Here is a 20732-nt window from a genome sequence, read left to right on the forward strand (position 1 = left end):
GATAGTGTAGAGCAGGGAAGGAGGTACGACACAAACAAAATAAATCTTGTTGATTTTTTTAAACTGCGCAGTGTTTAATTGATTGTTGCGACCCAATTGCGGTTTTCTTTTTGCCATTTTCCCCCCCTCACACTGTTTCTGCTTCTATGCGTGCTGTGCGCACGTTTTGACACACTTAACATGTACAAAAAAGTACCGGTATTTTTCAAAGGCAGTATATGATCGTTTTTTAATTAATTAATACCGCGATACTTTATTAGTACCGATATACCGCTCGACCCTACTGTACATATATAAATGTTTATTTTCCCCGCCTTACTTGGCATGTAATTTTTTCTTAGTCTGGTCACATTACCTGTACTCCTTTGCCTTCCCTGTGTTGCACACAACAAAGATCAGCATCTACCATTTTGTAACTCCTAAAGCTGTAAACCTTGGGGGAAACCAATACTTACCATCTAGCTTTGGCCCTCCACCATAGCGCTCGTACAGGACTTGACCAGCCGGCTGAGAAACCCTCTTGACATCTCCCACCTTGTCGGGATGCAGTTTGCCATGAGAACACAGAAAGTGTGTGTTGTCGATTTCCTTTGTGGCAGTGGAGTCATCCAACCACTTCTTTAACCAATCCAAAGGTATAAATTCATAAGGCTGCCCTGTGGTCAAGGACACGAGAAAACCAACATATAAATGAGTGCCATCAAACAGAACACCACAACGAGATGGCTCTTTTTGTTTCTCAGAAGAAGAAAAAATTGCATATCGGACATGAATTCTGTAATGTTAACAAAAAAGCATCAGTGAGTGATGGAGGGTCACTTTGTTAGGGAAAGCAGTATTCTTGGTTATTATGTCTTTGATTATGTCTTTTCTACACATTTTCATTAAGAAAACCATTTTTTTTCATAGGAACTCAAATTTCCACTAAATCACCCTATTAATCGAGTATTCTACAGAGTTTTATTTTAATTAATCAGATAAAATATATTTTTGGTCTGTTAAAGAGCAATTAAGAGAAATGAAGACATTTCACTTAATAATAAATGACTATGACTAAATGACATATATACAGTATGTTCATGACTGTGCATTTATGAGCCCTAAACTTAGACCGGCTGACCAGAAATAAGACAAGTTTTTATGACAAGATTTAAACATTTTGCAGTGTTTGCACATTATACACAGTTGTTACTTGATATTTTATCATCAACAAAAAGTGGAACACACACTTTCTTATTCTATCAATTGTCTGCTAAAAATGATGAATGAGCTTAATGGTATTTATTTTCCCATCTCTTTAATTTACAGCGCTGTTGTAACATCATAATTTTTTTTTGTATGAAAAAAGATATAACGGTGTAAGGTATAACGAAATGTTACACATATGCTTTGAGACAAATCTTGTGTTTTTATTCATTAGTATAAATGGTTCATGTTTTTCATTACATTTTCTTTTTAATCTATTTACATTTCTTTGCTGAGCTTTGTGTTTATTTTATTTCTAAAAATGTGCAACGGCCCTGTTAAAAAAAGATCTATAAATGGATGGATGGATATTCCGCAAATGTACCCGCCTTCCGCCTGAGTGCAGCTGGGATAGGCTCCAGAACCCTCGTGACCCCAAGAGGGACAAGCGGTAGAAAATGGATGGGGGCCCACTTTGAACACCACAGGTTTACCTATTTCATGGAACACCGTAGAGGCCACCACGGTGTATGTGGGTGTTAAGACAGTGTTTTTGTTTTATTTATCTATGCGTTGTGCAATCATATGTGCGCAATATGTATTATTTACTTTTGTTGCCGTGTGTAAAAATAGCACAACTGAAGTGGCAGCTGGTTGCAGCAACTTTTATATCCTCCTTTGTTGTTTGTTTCCCTCTTGTTTTTACCTTTTTTGTGGACGTCTTGAATCTGCACTGCATCCACATAATTTACTCATTGTGGGATGAATAAAGTATCCTAACCTATCCTATAAATAAATACAGTATATGGTAAACAATGCAACTATTTCCTTCTTCCTCTGGGTGACGTAAGTGCGCTGGACCACGTTAAAAGTTGTCATGCTTTTATATTTACCTTAAAAATAAACAGTTCCTTGAGGCAGAGAAAATTACTCAACCATTTTTATTACTGAAGGATATGTATAAAATATAGGGAGTACACAAGTGCAAGGCAGGTAAATGACATTAAATAGTCAAGATTTTGTTTGTCACATGCTGTAACATCAGTCGTAAGTAGAACTATAGCACTTCTACATTCAACATCAGGCTAAACAAACAACCCTGAACTTTGAGGTGTGGTGGAAACGCAAACCACACAAATGACCAAGAATTACTTTACAGGACAGCATGTAATTTCTTTGAGGCAGAAGCATAAACGAGCATTAAGTTGTGCATTGACTCAAACAACACATTTAACAGATGATTCCAAGATGATTGAGGAATGTTTTTACTGACCGTCTCTTGCAGGTAATAGTTCGTACAGCTCCTTCACTTCTTCGTGCTTGGCTTTGCCCTTATCCACGCTCTGTTTTCTCATGTCAGACATTTCACTGCACCACTCTTCAAATTTGTGGTTGTCTTGGTCCACCAACCTTTGAAGGAACTCTTGGGATTCAGGACAGGTACAAACAAACCACAGAGGAGAAAGCAGAGATTTACACTGTTGCAAGTTGTGCTATTACAACTAAAGCTGGCTTCTCAAGGTTGCGCTCATTCCTTGAGAGGAAAACATTAAATGCATTTTGAGTTTTTGCTTGGGAAAGACACTTAATTACAAAGATCATTCACATTAAAAATAAGGAATCTAACCCACCAGGCACCTCAACAATGGTCTTTGAGGGATCTGGGGTCTCCTCTTGTTGGATCTTATAGACCAACATGTAGGCGTTTCTGGAGCAGTGGAAGCCTTTACCGCACTTGGGCTTTCGTATCTGAGACTTTACTGTTTCAGCTGAGGACAAAAAAAACAAAAAAGGAGAGAGTGATTGTCTAAAAATATCATGTTATTTGAACAGATATGAGAAATAATGACAGTACTTAGGATGGCTGACTTTGTTTTACTGTGTAGTGCCTATTAATGTCACTCACCAATATCTTCTTCTATACCCAACTGCAGCTTCTTGCCTTCCATCCTTTCGATTTCCTCATCATTGAATTTATACCAGTCGCTGGTACGAGCATCCTTCACGTGAGCAATGTAATGTCCAGAGTAGGCGCTGATTCCCCGGTGGATCAGCACTGCGCTCAATTCATACACACACTTCTGACCTGCACAAGCAGCCAGCCCATGGAAACACACAAAAATATTTTTGGAGAAAAGTAGCATTGGGAAAATTGGGAATATTGTATAGTATCTGTAAAGAAGTAGTGCATGAGCCATAAAACACTCACTCAAAAGCCTACAATCCTTTCCAATTACCAGGTGTTTATGAGGAAAAAAATACTTCAATTACAAAACAGGAGCAATAGACTTGTTAACATTTCTGAGTATTGATTTTGTAATTTGTAAGATGTCCACTAAATTAGACATCATGCATCAATGGTCATAGTTTGACTGTCATTTATTGTATTGCTACAACTTCGTTTTCTTGGTTTTTTTCCTTCATTTGCATTAACTTTTTGCCTGTACATAAATGTAATTGCTTTGCACACACTACCAACCGAGAGCTAGCAAAAAGAGTTGGCCTCAGTATTCCCTGCGCCAGAGTGTGACTTGACCGCTTAGGCGAGCATGGCATGGAGGACATATGGCAGCTGTCTTCATTTGAGTTCCACAGCCAAAGCACTATGTGTATGATGTCCTAGCAGGCTAAACAGTCAATCATGGACGCAAAGATGCGACAGCAAAAAGCACCCTGGACACACTGGATTGATTCACCCAGCCGCAAGATGAGCTGCACCAGCCAAGGGATAAAACAATAAAACCAAATCAGTGATACATTTGACAGCTGATAAATCAGAGATGCAGCTAAAAAAACATATTTATTATTTCCTTTTTATAACTTTTACATTTTTCGACGTTTTTCAACATCTTGTCTTGTGCACCCAATATCGCGTCTCGTCTCATAAGATAAATGTATTGTCTCACCCCTGATTACAATGTAAATGTTTTTTATTAGAATGTAGCAATATTTTGTAATATTAGTGCTATCATATTTGGGAACAAAAGTCAAAAGGCTCAATGTTTTTGCAGTACATTTAACAGTATGAGTAGGATACATTTGTTATAAGTCTAATTTCATACATTTGTATTTCATGCATTGAACCTTTTGATGTATAGTGTCCACCAAAGTGGATATTTCAAACTCCTTGAAGAAATGCATGCTTTTTTTTTAAATATATTTTTTCCTGCCTAAAGATGTATAGAGACTTGGGAAAATATAGAAGTATGTTATAATTTTTGCTTTAAAGGTTAATTAAAAAGAGTTTACTCATTTTATTTAAAGATTAAACACTCTGAAAATCTTCTCTAACTTTTTCCGATTGTTGAAATAATATTCTGGTATTTAACGAGTGTGTAGTCTGCTTATGAAGGTGCATAAGACACAATAACAAGCAGCAGAGCATACAAAAGCTATGCATTTCTACTGGTAATTCAGCACCTTCTTTAACTTCATAAAAAGGCGCCATGTCCAGTTGCTCAGGGAAACTGATGTAGGTGTTGAGTTTCTTCTTGTGGCCGGTTTGTCTAGAGACGAGATCAAACAAGTGGTCACTAAGCAGGTAGCTAACAAAATACATCAATATTTCAACTTTTAAACACATGTGCTAAAAGTAAGGGAATGGAAATCAGACATTGCATTTGAGTTGTGGTTCAGGAGAGCTAAAGAGAAATAAAATATGAAATTGGCCTGGACAAAGATGATGGCACTATTGACCTAATTATTTACAGAACCTTTTGAATTTCTGCAATCAAGCGCTTCCTGTAACTCTATATGAGAATTATGCACCTGTCCACGGGTAATGTGTCCTACTCTGTCAGGTTTGATGTATTTTCCAGACTACGTGTTTCTACAGTATTCACAGATGTTCAAATGTTTTTGAAGTCACAGCTCATATAAGAAGCCTTCAGAGTAGTCTAATTGTTGAACATTCTTGAGTACTTTGGGTCGTTATCCTGTTGAAGGACTTATGACAAGTAAATGAGACCAAGTTTTCTGACGCTGCATTATGCTTTTGTTTGCAGAATGACTTGATGGTTTTAAGATTTCAGATTGTGCAGCCTTGTAAGATAAGCAAGTTTAAATGTTTCACAGTAGCAAAGCCCTTATTTTCTCTGTATGCATATGTTTTGCTAAAAATATATGTATGATTTGTCTCCTATAGACTTTGTAGCTTTTATTGGTATTGAATTTTGTCGGTTTCAACCATTTTGGCTTTTACTTTCCTTCGCAGAAGACAAGCAACTATTTGAGCCACGCCTGTACGCAGAGACTGCTTTCAGTTGAGTTGTCGCTAATATTCACAAAGTTGTATCTGTGTTTTGCATGGCAGAGAGGAAAGCTGTGACAAACCTATCAAAGACAAAGCGCATGAGCTGCAGGTTGAGGGTAGGAGGAAGACTGTGCAGTCTGATCCTCCGGGTAGCGCTCTGTTTACTCTGACAGCTCTCACAGAAATAACGGTTGTCTTCATCCAACTTCTCCTCCTTCAAAGTAGAAACAACAAATTGTTAGCATTGAATCCATTCCACCTTTACAAAAATAATGCAAATCTCAACTCATTTGTATTATCTTCCCCAGTGGTAAAACTGCAAGTCTGTGTCCATGTTGTATTACATATTGTCACCATACACGACTACAAGAACAACTTGCATTCCTTCATACCACAGTAACCCACCTTCAGGAACTCCGTGACACACTCTGTCAGGTTCTTGTGGCCCTGGATGTTCAGTTCCAGTTCGTAGAATCTGGACGGCAGCGCAGACGATCGCCCACACTGGTTACATCTTAAAAATGACAACACAGTCACTGCAAAAAAATTACTTTTTGTATGTTGGCGTAAACAATCCATCCTTAAATAGTGACATTTCTTTCCTTACACAGTCACGTAGGAGAACTGTCCACAGAACTGCTGCTGAATGACATTTTGCAGTGTGGAGTCCTTCTGCTTCGACAGTGTGTCCTCCAAAAGGGACAAGAAAAGCTTTGAAAACTCCTGGGCGTCCTGAGAGAGTAAAGTCTGCAGTGAGTGCTTTGTGAAGCCTGCAGAGTTCTAATACAGTTCAAGTGCGAGTCAAGGCTGTTTTACTTGCTGCTGCCCTGTGTCCAGGCCAAGAGCTTTGACCAGCCCCGAAGGGTCAATGTATTTCCTGTTGCTATTCTGTAGTAGTGCAAACAGATATTGCAGATGTTCACAAATGGACTGAGGCTCATAATCTGAAAAAGACAACATATCTGTCAGGATTAAACGTCAGAAACCTAAAAACATACTGTATGACTTCAGCAGACAATTTCAAAACATAACCAGGATTAATGCCAGAAAAGCTTTTGCTTTTTCTTGTGCTTTTTGACGTAGCCACCACAAAGGGGTTACCAGTAATGGCGAAGACGAAATGGAAGTTATTGCTGAGTAATGATAGCAAATTGCATGTCTCTGCAATGCATGAGTACAAGTTAGACACAATTCGGTACTAGGCACAATTAGGTCTGTCCAGGCTGCTCAGTGCAATACAGGTATGTCAACTAGGGTCCAACCAAATAATTGTCCGATTATAGCGATTAGAGAATAATGGGCACATTGATGCCAATGTTAACACTAGTTTTCTACGAGGGTAATGTGGTGTTTTTTCTGTGAAATTATGTCTTTGTGTTACATATCCAGTAAAGCAGTGGACACTACCTTTTCGAGCCTAAGATTCCTGTTCTCAGTCATAAACCAAATCAAGATCTACCCCTCCGCCAACTACCGTATGTTTATATACAGTACAGGCCAAAAGTTTGGACACCTTCTCATATGCGTTTTCTTTATTTTAATGACTATTTACATTATAGATTGTCACTGAAGGCATCAAAACTATGAATGAACACATGGAGTTTTGTACTTAACAAAAAAAGGTGAAATAACAGAAAACTTGTTATACATTCTCGTTTCTTCAAAATAGCCACCCTTTGCTCTGATTACTTTTTCGCACACTGTTGGCAAGCGGTCTATGAGCAGACATTCAGTAGATAGGGGACCGCCTGAGAGGAAAGGATCACAGCAGCACCGCTTGTGCGTTGACAACAATGGAGTGTTGATGCTTTCATGTTTCCAAACATCCAGAAAAAGTTGTTAGATTTGTCACTAGTCTCTTTTGAGAAAGAAAGTCAAGAAGAGGAGTTGGAAAGGTACTAGATTTAGTGAGAAAGTCGGCAAGTTGACAGCACTGCGCTGAAGTGTGTGTAAAAAATTAAAGACGAAAAAGACCCGCCTTACGTTGCTTCTGATTGGTTTACACTGTGTGGTGCCTTCCGTGGTTGGCTAGATTTAAGCACAAGAATTTATGGATTGGTCTGTGATTGGTTCTTTCGGTAAGTCAATCTGTCTGCCATGTGTGGATGTGAATGTGAATGTTGTCTGTCTATCTGTGTTGGCCCTGCGATGAGGTGGCGACTTGTCCTGCGATGAGGTGGCGACTTGTCCAGGGTGTACCCCGTCTTCCGCCCGATTGTAGCTGAGATAGGCTCCAGCGCCCCCCGCGATCCCAAAGGGAATAAGCGGTAGAAAATGGATGGATGGATGGATGTTGCTGTGTCGTCAGTGACAAACGACAACTGTACTCGCGTATTACGTCATCACAGAAATCTCGCAAGATTAGAGCAGCCATATTTTGTAAAAGATCCACAATTAACCGATTTACGACTTTCCAACCGGACATCGACCAAGCCATATTACATACATAGATCGATCCAGAGGCTTGCCAAATGATGTATTCATATCTCTAAAAATAAAATTGGTTAATCCATATCTCTAAAGTTAAAATTGTTTATCGGTTTGTACCGATTCATTTTTACACCCCTAATATATACATATACATTGGCTTTTTCTCGTTTTGCTTCTTGGTGTTTTTCCAATTTTTGCTGGTGTTTTTGTTTAGTTTTTTGTAATGTGCCTAAGGCGAGTGACAAACGAGTAACGGGCCAGACATGTCCCCTGTGCCGCACTTTGGGCACCTCCGCTGTAGAAGCCTATAGTCTTTGTATAGTAGGAAATGTGTTCATATTATGGTTACATAAGGTACGGGGACGCGAGTCACATGGTTGTCCTACGTCAGCTGTCAACCTGGCGGGTTTTACACACACACACACACACACACACACACACACACACACACACACACACACACACACACACACACACACACACACACACACACACACACACACACACACACACACACACACACACACACACACACACAACACATAACGCATAACACAAAATGTGTACTTTAGAGCAACATTCACAGACTCCATTATTTGGCTTGTCCAGACGCAGGTGAGCGATGATGGTCGTGGTTGAGGGAAGAACTGTTTAATGTTGGATTCTGGAAAAAGTCTGATGTGTTGCAACAGTCAGTCGAGTGGGTGTCGTGTGCAGCCGTGCTCGGGGTGTGTGGCCACGGTGTTGAGAGTGGCAGGATGCGAGGCTAAGGAGAGGCGAGGCATGCGGGTGTGTGTGTTCAGGGGTTAAAATGAGTGCCTGTTGGCGTGTCTGTTGGTCACTTTCTGTGTGGGGGTGTCAATGATGTCATGTTATTACTTTTTTTTCTAATAATTTTGCGATCGACCGGTTGAGTCCTGAAGATCGACGGGGTGGCAAGCCATACAAGAAAGGATGCTCGGACTTCTTTCATGTACCACTCCAGTCGCCTACAGCATAGTCAAGTAGTGAGGACTTAAGAGCTGACAGTGTATTTACAAAACCTAGCCGTTTGCATCAGTCAGGAGCAGGAGGGGTCAGCACTTTTTGCAGCTTAATAATGCAAACAGATCCTATAATACTTTGTATTATTTTATCAAAGCAACCACCAGAAAGACAGTAGTTGAAAAATACATTGTCTACAAAACGAACATGTGTGTGAACAAATTGTTACATAGATCCATGATCTGATTTCTGAAAATTGAAATCATGATCGACATTGTTTGCTGTACTGTGCAGCCCTGATTGTCAGACTGTGTAACATACAATCATACAGCATCCATGAGAAAGAATATCAATCAATTAAAGCAATTAGTCATACCCATTTCTGTCTTATGCTCTTGTGCTCTGGAATTGTAGCACTGATAGAGGCTCCTCCGCAACTCAAGGTTGTGAAACCATACTTGCAGGAAAGTGTTGACGTAACAGGTTGCACCAAGATTGGTCAAACCAACAAATGTGTTCTGAGGAGAGACAGAAACAAAGTAACTTTTTCAAACCTCTTTCTTGCAATACAATCACCAGGACTGATAGGCTACCGAACAATCAATTGGTCAAATGGATTGTTTATTGTTCTGTCTAATATGCTACTAGCGATGCGCAATATTTAAAATTCGTATTGCGTTACATATTGCAGCCTCCTGCGATAACGATAGAAATCACAATATATTGTTTGGCATATAAATGATAATAGAACTATTTCAAAATTAGTTACAAAGGTTCCTAATTTAGCTGCTGACGTGTATGTAGTGACATTACGTTATTTACGGTTATACAACTATCAATTACTTGTTAATCCACCATAATATCTGGTTACTTTGTTTTAACATGGTATTATCTACACAGCTGTTAAAATGTAATAAGCACTCATTCTTCTGTTGTTTGGATACTTCACGTTAGTTTTAGGGTGATACTACAAATTTGAGTATCGATCCATGGAACAATATAAATTTCATATTTAAGTGATTTCCTTATATTACATACAATATTTTGAGAAAAAGAGAGCAAAAACTACTATTGGTCCTTGTTTAAATCCATAGTACTTGGTATTGTTAATGTCAATATTTGTATTGAGCCACCCATCTCTGCTTACATTCCGGCATGCGAGCATCCTTTCAGAAAAAAAGAGCAACATTTCTATCGGTACGAAGTGCTGCCACGCAAGACCTAAAAGAACATTTTGAAACTCAACTAGACTACATTTCCTGCAATTGGGTGCATTTGTACACTATATTTTACCTTCATATTAGGTGTCTTTTTGACACTTACATGTCCCATGTAATGTACCACAGAATGTTTTAGTAGATAATTTAATAACATTATTATAGTTGAAAATATAATGTAAAACTCTATAACATTCATGCAAAGAGCTTAGAAAACGTTTCCCATTTGGCAACTCTATCCTATAGCCACTCCCCTTTGGGTAATATACATCCGGTGTTGTGACCTCTTTTTATCATCCATAACGTCAAAAATATACCTTCTCGCTGGCTAATAATAATTGCTTTAGAACTACAACTGGTTCGGAACCAACAGTGTCTGAATTGTAATCATCTAAATATGACTAGCAGTAAAGTAGAAAGCCGTCAAAATCGTGGCTCGGAGAGCAAATGCAGACAACGACTCGTAAGATAACTAGATTATGCTAACTATGCTAACGAACGAGCTTGTCTCGGCGCACCTGATCGTCTCCCTGTCCTGCAATTCAGTACGGCGAGTACCTGCAGCTGAGGCGATCATTCAACACATTTTGTTTAGAGATTATTTTTTGGGTGTTTCATTAAAAAAACGCGCAAGTGATACTTTGATGCCAAAATGAATGTTTAAAAACGCGGGTTTTTGCGGACATTGCACATGCTTGTACATTCAAGAGCTCTAGTTTAGCAGTTAGCATGGCTTATTGTTTGCTCCTACACCATACACTACACAGCGTAAGTAATATAGAATGTTTAGCTATTTTTTGTCCTCCACTGATAATGCTACTTTTGAAACGTACTTAAATTTCCGCCGTAGAGATGATTAATAGTTAACAATTTCAGAACCCGGGGTGGACCACTCATCTGTGCATCAGTTGGGGACGTCTATGTGCTGCTGAATTGTCTCCACTCAAGATGATCCCCTGCTGGCCCCACTATGGACTGGACTCTCACACTATTAACTTAGATCCACTCAACATCTATTGCACCGGTCGCCCAGGGGTGGGGGTCCTCACATCTACAGTCCCCTCCAAGGTTTCTCATTGTATCCCATTGGGTTGAGTTTTTTCTTGCCCTGATGTGGGATCTGAGCAGAGGATGTTGTTGTGGCTTGTGCAGCCCTTTGAGACACTCGTGATTTAGGGCTAAATAAATGAACTTTGATTGGTTATCATAATATGATGATAGTAACAAAAGCTTTCTTGCCGGCCAAATATATATCATTTATATTGTATGTCACCTACATCGTGCACCCTATGCGCTACTGTATGTTTGATTTCGCTTCAGGATCAAGTATCTAAACAGAGTAAAAAGAATTAAAGTGGTGACAAAAGTACCTTATCCCTACGCTCTGAATTTGGATCATCGATATTGTGGAAAGCATTTTCATCAATGTCTCCAAGCCACGCCTGTTCACCAATACCAACAAGACAGTTGGGATTTCCTTTGCAGTTCCTCCTGAAAAGTCACAGCATGAGTACAAACCACATTTTACACAACATGACAAATCACAGTATGAATACACACCCAACAATGAAACAGTAGTAGCTAACGTAAATATATGGCACATAATCGAAAATACGTTTCCATGTTGATAATCCACAAGAAACAGTGTAACACGTCAACAATATGTGATACTTGTGCATTATTCTTAAACAGGCTGAAGTGATGTTTATTGATGTCATTTGATGAAATGTCGCATTATAGAGTGACATATCCTCCACTACGACAATTGGAAAGAATGCAAAAACTAAAACAAGCTGTTGTTGTACAAGCACACATCCATGCGAGACTTAAAACGACTACTGATAAAAAAAAATTCCGCCACAAACAAAATGTTAGTACCTGCAGGTTCCTCTCTTGCAGGCCGGAAGACTGATGCGGTATGCTAGCTCGATGTGCTCCTGGCTGATTTCTTCTGGTCTTACACTTTCCACCCAACGCCAAGCCGCTTTCTCCAACTGTAAGCGGGGCGCCATTGTCCCTAAAACGTAACGTTAACCGAAAGCGTGGACGGGCGCTGAGGGACAAAAGTGCTCTGTCATGAAGAATGAAGACGTGCTAAACCCGCCAGCTAACAGAAGCTAACTGCATCCTAGCAGGTCATTGCCCGCTTTCACGGCGATCACTGTCAAAGCAACCTACCAGCGTTAGCTGCGTGGCGCTTTCTAACTAAGCCAGTAAAGACGGCTGAACAATTATATACAGTACACTAGTGGCATTGTACTGTCTCAAAATATCGCTCTGACACAATTAACAACGACGACATATTTGCCGGGATAGCATCAAAAGTGCGAAGTGCCCTGCTTCCACTGTTGGCTAGCTAGCATGCTAACACGTAGCATGGCTCTGGACGACCAGCGTTGTAGCATGTATGTATTGCTATGTAAAGCTAACCAATTTATAAAAATATCGCCAAGTAACATCGAACCTCGCTTCACAAATTATTTCGTGTGCTTTTACACTTTATTGACGTTAATTTTAGATTTAACGCCCATTTCTCTATGTATGGCTATACAATGCTGCTTGTTTTAAAATCCACATGACGTCAGTAAGTGACGTCACGGCCAGAGGAAGCGCCTCTGGCTCTTTTTATTATGTCGGAATTCTGAAAAGTTGTGTTTCATTTACAACAATAAAATGTTCACACTTTTACAATAACAATCTTGGCAGCGATGTTTGTATGTTCCATCAATTTAAAGCAACCAGTCTCACTTCCAATTATTAATTATGGTCCACAGAAAACAATAAAGTGTTTATTTATTTATTTTTAATTTTAATTTTTAATAAATCAACATAAAAAACACAAGATACACTTACAGTTAGTGCACCATCCCAAAAACTTTCCCTCCCCCATTTAAACCCATTCTCACTCATTAACACTCATTCACAAAAGGGTTGTTTCCTTCTGTTATTTATATTCTGGTTCCTACTAGTGATGGGTTGATGAGGCGTCATGAAGCGTTTCGACACATTGCAAAACTGTATTGATACTGTGTCAATACTGTGTCACTAAATACTGACATCTGCTGGACATTAAAAATCCCTACAGGCAACCTATGGACCGATTCAACTGACACTGATTTTATGACCTAGTACAGTGTTCCTCAAATGGGGGTACGCGTACCACTGGGGGTACTTGAAGGTATGCCAAGGGGTACGTGAGATTTTTAAAAACTATCCTAAAAATAGCAACAATTCAAAAATCCTTTATAAATATATTTATTGAATAATACTTCAACAAAATATGAATGTAAGTTCATAAACTGAACATCAAATCAAGTAGGCTATCCCATTAATTTCCAAAAACCCAGAGTTTCCCTCATGCCATGATGGTTTGACCCTCACTAAAATGTCTGTCAAAAAGAACTGTGAAAAGAAATGCAACAATGCAATATTCATTGTTGACAGATAGATTTTTTTGTGGACATGTTCCATAAATATTGATGTTAACGATTTCTTTTTTTGTGAATAAATGTTTAGAATTAAGTTCATGAATCCAGATGGATCTCTATTACAATCCCCAAAGAGGGCACTTTAAGTTGATGATTACTTCTATGTGTAGAAATCTTTATTTTTTATAATTGAATCACTTGTTTATTTTTCAACAAGTTTTTAGTTATTTTTATGTCTTTTTTTCCAAATAGTTCAACAAAGACCACTACAAATGAGCAATATTTTGCACTGTTATACAATTTAATAAATCAGAAACTGATGACATAATGCTGTATTTTACTTCTTTATCTCTTTTCTTCAACCAAAAATGCTTTGCTCTGATTAGGGGGTACTTGAATTAAAATAATGTTCTGAAAAAAGGTTGAGAACCACCTGACCTAGTATATACAATAATATAAACCAAGTCATTGTATTTCATTTAAGATTATTTCATATCTTCATTAAAATAAAAAAATATTTTTATCTTTTTTAGATACAGTCGATAAATAATGTGAACATGTATCATAACATGGAAATCTAAGAGAACATGTTGTGAATGAGGATGCTTGTGGACTGGGAATTTTTTTTTTTTTTTTTTTACACATTTTTATTAAAAAATTTAGACGATTTCTCTTCATAGTTATTATTTCACCGGCTGAAGAGAAGACCCGCTCACAGGGCACAGAGGAGGCGTCAGTGCGACACAGTTCGCGTATCGGTCACGTGACCGAAACAGCTCATGATCGGTCACGTGACTTTCTAAAAGCGGTACGCACACCGACACAGGGTTTTGCTCTATGAGCTCGACGCATGCGTCGATGCATCGGTGTTGCCGGTGTTGTGCCGGATAATGCACCCCCGGCGTAGAATGCACCCCCTGACGGGAGTGTTGTATCAACTAAAGCCCACACTTAAAGTTTCCACGTGCAAGATTAAATGTATTTGAAAAAGTTATTTAATAAGAAGCCAAAAGTGCAAAAACAATAATGTTCGTGTTGGAGGAGTTGTGAATGAATGAAATATGAAATCCGTGCTGCAGTCGCTGCTGGGCCACAACATTAGGTACACCTGCAGACTGCAGCACGGATTTCATATTTCATTCATTCACAACTCCTCTAACACGATTATTATTGTTTTTTCAACTTTTGGCAACACCGGACCCATCACTAGTTCCTACAATATATATCAACACAGACAAGGGATACAGTCCGTGAAGCATACATGATTGTGTGTGCTGCTGGTCCACTAATAGTACTAACCTTTAACAGTTAATTGTACTCATTTCCATTAATTACTAGTTCTATGTATTTTATTTTAATTTCTTTTTTGTTCAAGAAAATGTTTTTTATTTATTTATTACTTTTTTTAAATAAAGGACATTATCTTCACCAGACCAGGTTGTCAATGAAATTAGATTGTTTAAAGGGTTCTTAAAACCAGGTCCAGTCCAGATTATGTCCAGGTCGGGCTCAGCAACACATACCTTCATTTATGTACCCTCAAATTAGGGAACACAACAACAGATTGCATATAATCTATAAACAAAATTACATTTTCAAAATAACTATAAAGTGTTTATTATATACGTTATATCTAAAAAGAAGATTATTTATCTAATCATCAACTCAGTATTCCGAGGCTTTATACATTTGCCGTATAGTATATATATATTAGATTCTTCGGTTAGATATTAGAGTATTTTTCTTTTTAAATCACTACATTGGTGTTATTATGCCGGCATATTTTATCAATATTTGCACAAACTTTAATGTCTTCATTTTCCAGCCACTACACTTGTAAATATAATAATATATAAATATAATAATAAACCGAATGCTTATTTTCTGGTACAAAGTTAATGATTACAAATGGACTCATAATTCAATTCAATCTATTATCAATTGGCTTTACGAACTCCTAATAAAAAAATAAATCGTTTTTAAATGTGTGTAGGAAAAAAACTATCCGAGGTTCGAATTGTTTTGAACGCAACATGTCCCTGCGAAAATGAATGGACTAAGCCACGCCCCTTTCTAACTTGCTGTGAAGTCCACCTGCATCAGACTGGCTTCAGGTACGTACCAACGCAACTCTTTCTGCACCGCTCCACAAGGTAAAACTTACTTTCTTTTCACTAACAATCAATTTGTTTACTTGTTCACCTAATCATTATGCTATTATTTCTACAAATATGAGGAGACTACAATTCTTAACTAATTTTGAATGATTTTTGTACGCATATTTGGACGTCGACCTGCTCAGAATTCTGCAAACTAATAAAAAACATTGTAAAATAGTTGTACTATATTTTAGAACTTTATTTGTCCTTACAATTATAATATTTTACAAAACACGTCACAACAGAAATCAAAGACTAATTTGAAATTCTGAAAAATATATATAGTAATGAAATAATGTAGTTTAGAGAATTTAAATACACTATCCCCAATATAATCTCAGATGGAATGAGTATTTCTTTGAAAGACGATGGATAAATGGATAAATGTTGAATTTTTGTTGAATACATTAATAGGCTAAACAATTTAAATGAATCATTTTGGTTGTCCAGAGTACAGTCACTTTTCAAGACCAGGATTAAAAAGCGACCCAGTTTGTGTTGTCATGGAATCAAGAGTTAATCCGTCAGACAGTGTGGGATGGAGAGGTCGGAGGATGTGTCGTTATTTACCGCTTTAATCCTCCGTGTTTTTAAGTGTTGTGCAACTGATAGAAAGACGCTTTGCCCAGCTGGGACTGACTGACCTCAGGCACCGACATGCAAGCGTTTATGTAACGAAAATGGCTTTTGAGGGCCAATGAAGACTCCATTGGTACACTGTTAATATTTGCATTACCCTTAAGATTATTTTTCTAATCATCAAGTCAGTGTATTCCGAGGCTTTATACATTTGCCGGAAGTATAGACAGTAACTTCTATTAGATTATTCAGTTAGATGTTACAATAGAGTATTTTTCTTTTTAAATCACTACATTGGTGTTAGTATGCCGGCATATTTTATCAATATTGGCAAAAACTTTAATGCCTTCCTTTTCCAGCCATTATGATGTATCATGTTACAATGAATGAAAAAAATACACACCAAAAGCAGTGCTGTGGCTCAATAAACGTCAAAACTTTTTTTATGTATTTATTTTTCACTATCGATGAAGTGAATGTTATTATGATGTATCATGTTCAGTGTTGGGCTAGTTACTGAAAACCAGTAACTAGTTACAGTTACTAGTTACTTTATTTCAAAAGTAACTCAGTTACTAACTCAGTTACTTACACCAAAAAGTAATGCGTTACTGTGAAAAGTAACTATATAGTTACTTCTTCTACTTTTTGTTTTTAAAGCTCCCATTAATGCCCTTTTAGCCTTCATTTCAGTACTGTTATTGCACTGGAGAATAATACAATCTGTTGATCAACTTGACATGCATTTGCATCACTGAACTCTGCTAAGCAATGTGCTCTACATACAACACACAAAGACAAAGATATGTTTCAAAGTGCCAATTTATTTCAGGCCAGAACAAATTGGCAAAACTATTTTAAATAGCTGCAACATAACATACATAAGTAACAAACAGCATAATAACACTAACACTAACCACGTTAAACCCAGATTCCAAACTAACAAAGGTCTTAACTCATTCTCTTTCTATGCCACTTCAATATGGAATGCACTCCCAACAGGTGTAAAATAAAGGGCATCTCTATCCTCCTTCAAAACCCGCACTAAAAGAACATCTCCAGGCAACTACAACCTTAAACTAACACCCTCCCTTCCACATAATACCTCTTCGGATTGTAAATAATCAAATGTAGACATTTTTTCTTATAATTTCTGATCTCTCTCTCTGTGTCCACTACTTGCTGTACATATCCTACCAAGTCAGTCCTACACTGTTTCAATGTCCATTTCTCTGATGATGCAATTGTTGATGCTGATTGTTGATGACAGAAGTGTTGATACCAACCACACCTAACCCCCCCCCCCCCCCCCCCCCCTCCATATCCCACACCCCGGATTGTAAATAATTCAATGTATATACCCTGATGATTATCTTGTGTGATGACTGTATTATGATGTTAGTATATATCTGATAGTATATATCTGTATCATGAATCAGTGGACCCCGACTTAAGCAAGTTGAAAAACTTACTGGGGTGTTACCATTTAGTGGTCAATTGTACGGAATATGTACTGTACTGTGCAACATACTAATAAAAGTTTCAATCAATCAATCAATCAACAACATAGCTGTAAAGCTGGCTTCACCTAAGGAAGGCACACGTGACATACACAGAGCCTAACCAGGCAGATTTGAATTGTTGTTTTGGGCAGTAGACGGGATCTTTGATCCAAGACACAACTTACATTTAACTAAATTGTGCTCGACAAAAGAAAAGAAGGGAGAATATCTCATACTTGCCTCTCCCCGGGACAACCATTCTCTCAAATTTCTCCCGATTTCCAGCCGGACTTAAGGCACGCCCCTCCAGGTCCGTGCGGACCTGAGTGAGGACAGCCTGCCGTCACGTCCGCTTGGCCAACCAAAAAGTAACCACAGAACACTATACCGTATAGTCGTATAGTGTTCTGTGGTTACTTTTTTGTTGGCCAACGGTTATTATTGCGCACCCCCCTCCCCTCCCCTCCCCTCCCCTCACCTCACCTCCCCACACCCGCACACACACACAGAGAGCGCAGAGGAAGAATCAGAAGCACGTCTCTGCTTCGCTGCCATAAAACACGATCAGATCCTCAGTTTCTAGCCGATACTACATAAAAAATAACGTAAAATAACGCAGTAACGCATCATGTAGTAACGGTAACTGAGTTACTTAATATAAAAAAATAACGCGTTAGATTACTAGTTACCGCCGAAACTAACGGCGTTACAGTAACGCGTTACTTTGTAACGCGTTAGTCCCAACACTGATCATGTTACAATGAACGAAAAAAATACACACCAAAAGCAATGCTGTGGCTCAATAAACGCACATATAATTATGTGTATTTCAAAACATTTTTTATGTTGGGACGGCGTGGCGCAGTGGAAGAGTGGCCGTGCGCGACCCGAGGGTCCCTGGTTCAATCCCCACCTAGTACCAACCTCGTCATGTCCGTTGTGTCCTGAGCAAGACACTTCACCCTTGCTCCTGATGGGTGCTGGTAGCGCCTTGCATGGCAGCTCCCTCCATCAGTGTGTGAATGGGTAAATGTGGAAGTAGTGTCAAAGCGCTTTGAGTACCTTGAAGGTAGAAAAGCGCTATACAAGTACAACCCATTTATTTATTATTTATTTATGTATTTATTTTTCACTATCGATGAAGTCTTGTACATTACCTGGAATTAATGTTATTATGATGTATCATGTTACAATGAACGAAAAAAATACACAACAAAACAATACTCTGGCTCAATAAACGCACATATAATTATGTGTATTTCAAAACTTGTTTAATATTTTTTTTTTGTAATGTTAGCTTTCAGGATCTAATGAAAACAATCCCTGTGAAATGCACAAATTGAAAAACAACTGAACTTAAATCAGGGGTGTCCTGATATACAACGTTTTCAATTCAGATACGATACCGATATTAAAGCCATGAATATTGGCCAATATGATATCCATACAAATCATACATACCTTTATTATTTTATAGTGTGAAATGTTAGAAAATATTTCATCAAGTAAAATTAGTCAAACAGACAACAATGGTAGGTATGAAAAACACTAACCTATTTATTGTTAAATGTCTAGAAATCGACTTATGCTATTGTTATACTGAAATAGAGTTGTAATTTTCTTTGGTAGCACCTCGGGGTCACAATAATTCATGAAGTTAAGCTAATGATGCTGTATATTTGAGTATGCGGGAAAGTTTGTTACTGGATACTTTCTAATATGCTTCTTTCTGCCTTGGAGCCTTTGTATGTGTAAGTAATATGCAACTATAATTATTTTATACTGGTTTATATTGACAAATGTGCTGTTTTAGACTGCAATATTGTTTATGTTTAGTGAACAACACTTGCTATGTATTGTGTGCTTAGCTGTTGTGTAACTGGTAGCTCCAAGTAGCCTATAGCCGACCATGTTTGCCTTTTCTAAATGACTTGTTTAAAATACAAGAAAAGACCAATCCTGTGTGCTCGTTGGAGGACATTAGATGTCAACTGGCTGTCCAGCTTTGCACAAGTAAACACGCTGCAGGACTGCTTGTATCAGCAGATATCTTATCAAATTTTACATGCAAGCCCATATAATTTAGTTTTTGCTGATATTGAATCCACTTAACTTAAATAAAACCAAACTAATATTTTGTAAACACAAACAGGGCTAAATGGTGATCATTAAAACTCATTTTTATATGTAAATAATGAATAAACAAACAATCTCACTCCATGCTCTGTAGTGTTTATTGCTATGAACACCATTAATAGCAGAATTGTTGTGTGGATGCACGGGGAAACAAGTGTACAAGCACCCAACAATCACTACAAAAAGAGCAACCAATATAAGTCAAAATATTAGAGCAAATACATAAACACTCCCCTCCTAAAATAAAAATGATTCAAATGTATGCCATATGTGTTTCAGGAGTCTACGGTAACGTCAGAGCCATGGGGCGGAAGGAGATCGTCTGCACTTGGAAGAAACCCATAAATAACATCAAGGATGTGTTTGACTTCATAGGCAAGATGGGATCGTAAGTACAAAAAGGAGACTTGATTTATGTAAATTTTGATAATTTTATTGAATGAGGGACAAGCGGTAGAAAATGGATGGATGGATACAATTTTTGGTTGGAACACTTAGACTTAGATACTACCACCACCACGCTTGACGGTAGGTCTGGTGTTCCTGGGATTAAAGGCCTCACCTTTTCTCCTCCAAATATATTGCTGCGTATTGTGGCAAAACAGCTACATTTTTGTTTCATCTGACCACAGAACTTTCCTACAGAAGGTCTTATCTTTGTCCATGTGACAAAAATTGAGCTGTTTGGCCACAACACCCAGCAATATGTTTGGTGGAGAAAAATTGAGGCCTTTAATCCCAGGAACACCATCCCTACCATCAAGCATGGTGGTGGTAGTATTATGCTCTGGGCCTGTTTTGCTGCCAATGGAACTGGTGCTTTACAGAGAGTAAATGGGACAATGAAAAAGGAGGATTAC

At 38.2% G+C, this 20732-nt stretch overlaps 2 protein-coding genes across 5 annotated transcripts in view; one reads left to right on the forward strand and one right to left on the reverse strand.

Annotated features, from left to right (window-relative positions):
* The window catches only part of usp48 (ubiquitin specific peptidase 48), a 32572-nt gene extending 19916 nt beyond the window's left edge, over positions 1–12656 (reverse strand). For both annotated transcript variants that reach the window (XM_061932691.1, XM_061932690.1), the window contains exons 1-12: positions 11947–12656; positions 11439–11559; positions 9228–9369; positions 6254–6381; positions 6045–6169; positions 5843–5951; positions 5518–5651; positions 4606–4691; positions 3092–3271; positions 2817–2954; positions 2459–2608; positions 456–656 (exon numbers count right to left, since the gene is read on the reverse strand). In XM_061932691.1, the coding sequence (XP_061788675.1) occupies positions 456–656; positions 2459–2608; positions 2817–2954; positions 3092–3271; positions 4606–4691; positions 5518–5651; positions 5843–5951; positions 6045–6169; positions 6254–6381; positions 9228–9369; positions 11439–11559; positions 11947–12080 (1648 nt within the window). In that variant the 5' untranslated portion in view covers positions 12081–12656. The remainder of the gene's footprint in view (positions 1–455; positions 657–2458; positions 2609–2816; positions 2955–3091; positions 3272–4605; positions 4692–5517; positions 5652–5842; positions 5952–6044; positions 6170–6253; positions 6382–9227; positions 9370–11438; positions 11560–11946) is intronic.
* The window catches only part of LOC133578338 (calcium/calmodulin-dependent protein kinase type 1D-like), a 26171-nt gene continuing 17514 nt past the window's right edge, over positions 12076–20732 (forward strand). The window contains exons 1-2 of one of the 3 annotated variants that reach the window (XM_061932694.1): positions 12076–12203; positions 20152–20260. In XM_061932694.1, the coding sequence (XP_061788678.1) occupies positions 20175–20260 (86 nt within the window). In that variant the 5' untranslated portion in view covers positions 12076–12203; positions 20152–20174. The other 2 variants (XM_061932693.1, XM_061932692.1) reach the window with 2 other exon arrangements.

The sequence above is a fragment of the Nerophis lumbriciformis genome, linkage group LG38 (assembly GCF_033978685.3).
Source record: "Nerophis lumbriciformis linkage group LG38, RoL_Nlum_v2.1, whole genome shotgun sequence".
NCBI lineage: Eukaryota > Metazoa > Chordata > Actinopteri > Syngnathiformes > Syngnathidae > Nerophis > Nerophis lumbriciformis.